At 48.3% G+C, this 3724-nt stretch overlaps 1 protein-coding gene across 1 annotated transcript; it reads left to right on the forward strand.

Annotated features, from left to right (window-relative positions):
• Positions 1–299: 299 nt before the first annotated feature.
• On the forward strand, positions 300–1334 carry LOC137847369 (olfactory receptor 14J1-like). The gene has a single exon (XM_068665649.1). It carries the CDS (start codon positions 300–302, stop codon positions 1212–1214), a length of 915 nt encoding a protein of 304 aa, XP_068521750.1. The 3' UTR covers positions 1215–1334.
• The last annotated feature ends 2390 nt before the right edge of the window (positions 1335–3724 follow it).

Below are 3724 nucleotides of genomic sequence, written 5' to 3' on the forward strand. Positions count from 1 at the left end.
GGACATGACCTTGCCCAGTGGACTTCTCAGATCACTCAGGGTTCCCTTTTACCAGTCTACACCAGGACTGACTGCTGCAGAGCCCACAGCACAGCCCCCTGCTTCTTGTGGCACCCTCAGAGCACCAAGCAGAGGTAAGCCAAGCAGCTGCAGAAAGCTCTTCCTGTGAAAGGAATGGGAAAGAATGTGTTCTGTGTGACTGTTCTACGAGACGTGCAAAGTATTTTGGTAAGAGAAGTCCTTAAATTTTACAATGTCACTTCTTCTTTTGGACAGACTACCTTGCTCAGGGGAAATAAATGTGTAAAAACAGCTCCATCACTGAGTTCCTCCTGCTGGCATTCGCAGACACACGCGAGCTGCAGCTCCTACACTTTGGGCTCTTCCTGGGCATCTACTTGGCTGCCCTCCTGGGCAACGGCCTCATCCTCTCTGCTGTAGCCTGCGACCACCACCTGCACACCCCCATGTACTTCTTCCTCCTCAACCTTGCCCTCCTCGACCTGGGCTGCATCTCCACCACTGTCCCCAAAGCCATGGCCAATGCCCTCTGGGATACCAGGGCCATCTCCTATGTAAGGTGTGCTGCACAAGTCCTATTTTATGTATTCTTCTTTGGTTCAGAGTTTTCAATTCTTACCATCATGGCCTATGACCGCTACGTTGCCATCTGCAAGCCCCTGCACTACGGGAGCCTCCTGGGCAGCAGAGCTTGTGCCCAGATGGCAGCAGCTGCCTGGGGCAGTGGCTTTCTCAATGCTGTCCTGCACACGGCCACTACATTTTCCCTGCCGCTCTGCCAAGGCAATGCTCTGGACCAGTTCTTCTGTGAAATCCCCCACATCCTCAAGCTCTCCTGCTCAGATGCCTACCTCAAAGAACTTGAGCTACTTGTTTTCAGTTTTTCCTTAGTCTTTGGTTGTTTTGTTTTCATTGTGGTGTCCTATGTGCAGATCTTCAGGGCAGTGCTGAGGATGCCCTCTGAGCAGGGCCGGCACAAAGCCTTTTCCATGTGCCTCCCTCACCTGGCTGTGGTCTCCCTGTTTGTCAGCACTGTCCTGTTTGCCTACTTGAAGCCCCCCTCCATCTCTTCCCCATCCCTGGACCTGGTGGTGTCATTTCTGTACTCAGTGGTGCCTTCAGCACTGAACCCCCTCATCTATGGCATGAGGAACCAGGAGCTCAAGGATGCCTTGAGGAAACTGATGACCTGATATCTTTAAAAAAAAAAAAAAAATAAGCCAAAGCCCATTGTCTTCTACATATGACTCATAATGCATTGCAGGAACATGGTTTTCTTTTTGACAATTTTTCATACTCTGGAGCGTGTCATCACAAGCTCAGAGCTGTGGGGTGTATGGGCAGGACGCTCAGCAATGACTGAGCAGGCCATTGCTAATTGCTCACTTGTTCTTCGGGGGATGGGATAACTCAGAAGAGCAGGGCCTGCTGTATGTGTATGGAAAGAGACATGGAAAGAGAAACCCAGTGCTGGTGCCAGCAGGCACATCATATGTGTGTGGAGAGATGAACACGAAGGAGCACAAAGGCCATCAGCTATTCCTAGAAGTCTCATGAAGGCCAGCTGGACAGATAGTGTCACAAGACCAAGTAACGTCCCCTGTGAAGCCACCTGAAGGCAGCTCTGGGATGTGCCTCCTTGAACCGAGGTCTCTGTGCCCATTCCTCATGCCTTGGGGTATCTCAGAGGAGGGCAGAGCAGGGCGAGGCACCACATGGCCAAGGTGCCTCCCAGCCTCTGGCAGTGGCTGCAGGAGCCAGAGGGACACTGCAGGCACTGCAGTGCACTGCCTGTGGATGTGCAAGGCAGGGACCTGTGTCTCTCAACAGCCCCATGTGTATGAGGAGCATGGGAGGCCAGTTCAGACATAGGCACCTCACAGAATCCTGACGCTGCCCTGTGTGACTCCAGAAACAACCCCTGTTGTCCCTGTGAGATTTCTGTCATGCCTCTTGCACAGATTCAATGCACATGCTCCTCTCCTCTATGTCACACTACCATGACTTTCTGGACTGGGCTGTCAGAGATTTGGATCATAGATTTCTGGGACTTGGAAAAGGCAGGCATCAAAAGCATGTTAAGGAATGACAATAAATAAACAAATAAATAAATAAAAGGGCGAGGAGAATTGCAACTGTCACCTCTGCACCTGCTGACATGATGGGGAAAGTCCTGCCACAGCCGTCTTCAGGTATGTGGCAGAAAAATGAAAAGAAATTGCTGAAGCAGTAGGGAAGGGGAAAGAAGGCAATGTGGTGAACCTGGACTTTATCAAGGCCTTTGCCATGGTCTTCTGCAGTCTCCCTTTAGCCAGACTGGTGATATTTGGACTGAAGAAAGGGATGATGATGTGAGGGGGAGGGTTGCTGGACATTAATGGTACAAAGTCCTCCTGCCAGCCAGATACCAGCAGCATTCCTCAACACCACTAACCCTATTTGTTATTGTTATAAATGGCTCAGGATTCAAATTAGGATTAAATGAAAAATAGGATTTATTAAAAGAATATAAAGGAATAGAGGTAAGCAAACAGCGCTGGGTGCACCGGGAGTCTCCGCTCCACCAGGACGCACACCAGTTACATCAAGCAGCTGATTTTTATGCACCTAGACTAATACATATTCATTACTACTTCTAAAAAAAATAGATTATTATAATTAGCTTCCGGGGTCCAGTTCCTCCTACTGGAGCATGCGCATCAGTCTCCTCTGGGGGTCTCTAGGGGTCTTTCATGCTGAAGGCTCGTAGTCTTCCTCCCACCCTTTGTACTCACTTGGCACTATTCCAAGTTTATGGAACACTCTCTGTACACTCTCTGCAGGTCTTGTCTCCCAACCATCCTTCAGCTTCTTTTTTCTTCCTCTTAATCTCTTGGCCCCCCTGGCCAGATACCAAGGATCCACATAGTATCTCATTACAGTCACCAGCAGTCACCAGTTATTATCAGTTGTTCTGAAACTCCCAAACAGCTTGACGATTCGCGAGCAATTAAAACATTCTTTCCCAGCTATTCACAGTCATCTATATAACATCTAGAGCAGTGTTAAATCAATCTCAAAGAAGACAGAAAAAAAAAAACCTATAACTGTTAGAACTAAAAGTCAGGAATAACAAAAACAAACAGGTTCATAAATTTAAGGAGTGTTTTCTGAAGACTTGATAAATTGACTAGAATGAGGGGGAGACTGGGACACACTGCATCTGTGGTTCAAGAATTAAATTGCCAGTGCAGGGCCCAGAGGCAGACAGGATTGAAACAGAAATATTCTTTATGGACACGAATATATAGACACGAATTTATGGACACGAATTTATGGACACGAATTTTTGGACACGAATTGGAATTGTTAAAACATTCCTCACAGTTATCTCCCTTTATGATGACATGGAGCACATTTTCAGCTCATTTGTGGCTGATGCCAAGCTAGGAGGAGTCCTTGAGCAACTTCACCTTGCGCAGAGCACAACACTATGTGGGCTGCTGCAGGGCAAGTTAACTCCATCCCTGTCAGACCCAGTACAAGCAGACACTCGGTTGCCATGCCGACTGTGAGATCCCCTCTGCCTACATACCTAGTAGGACCCTTACAGGAAGAAGACCTGGCTATAGGTTGTCATGTTCCTTCTTGGTGGTAAGGAACTGGACAGGCTTGAGAGGTTGCTTGTGGGAAACTCATGAGACTCCCACCTGCTCTCATGAGA

The sequence above is a fragment of the Anas acuta genome, chromosome W (genome assembly GCF_963932015.1).
Source record: "Anas acuta chromosome W, bAnaAcu1.1, whole genome shotgun sequence".
Taxonomy (NCBI): domain Eukaryota; kingdom Metazoa; phylum Chordata; class Aves; order Anseriformes; family Anatidae; genus Anas; species Anas acuta.

Bases quoted from the DNA above. Each gene is read 5' to 3' on its own strand.
- LOC137847369 (XM_068665649.1), top strand. From the start codon at position 300: ATGTGTAAAAACAGCTCCATCACTGAGTTCCTCCTGCTGGCATTCGCA.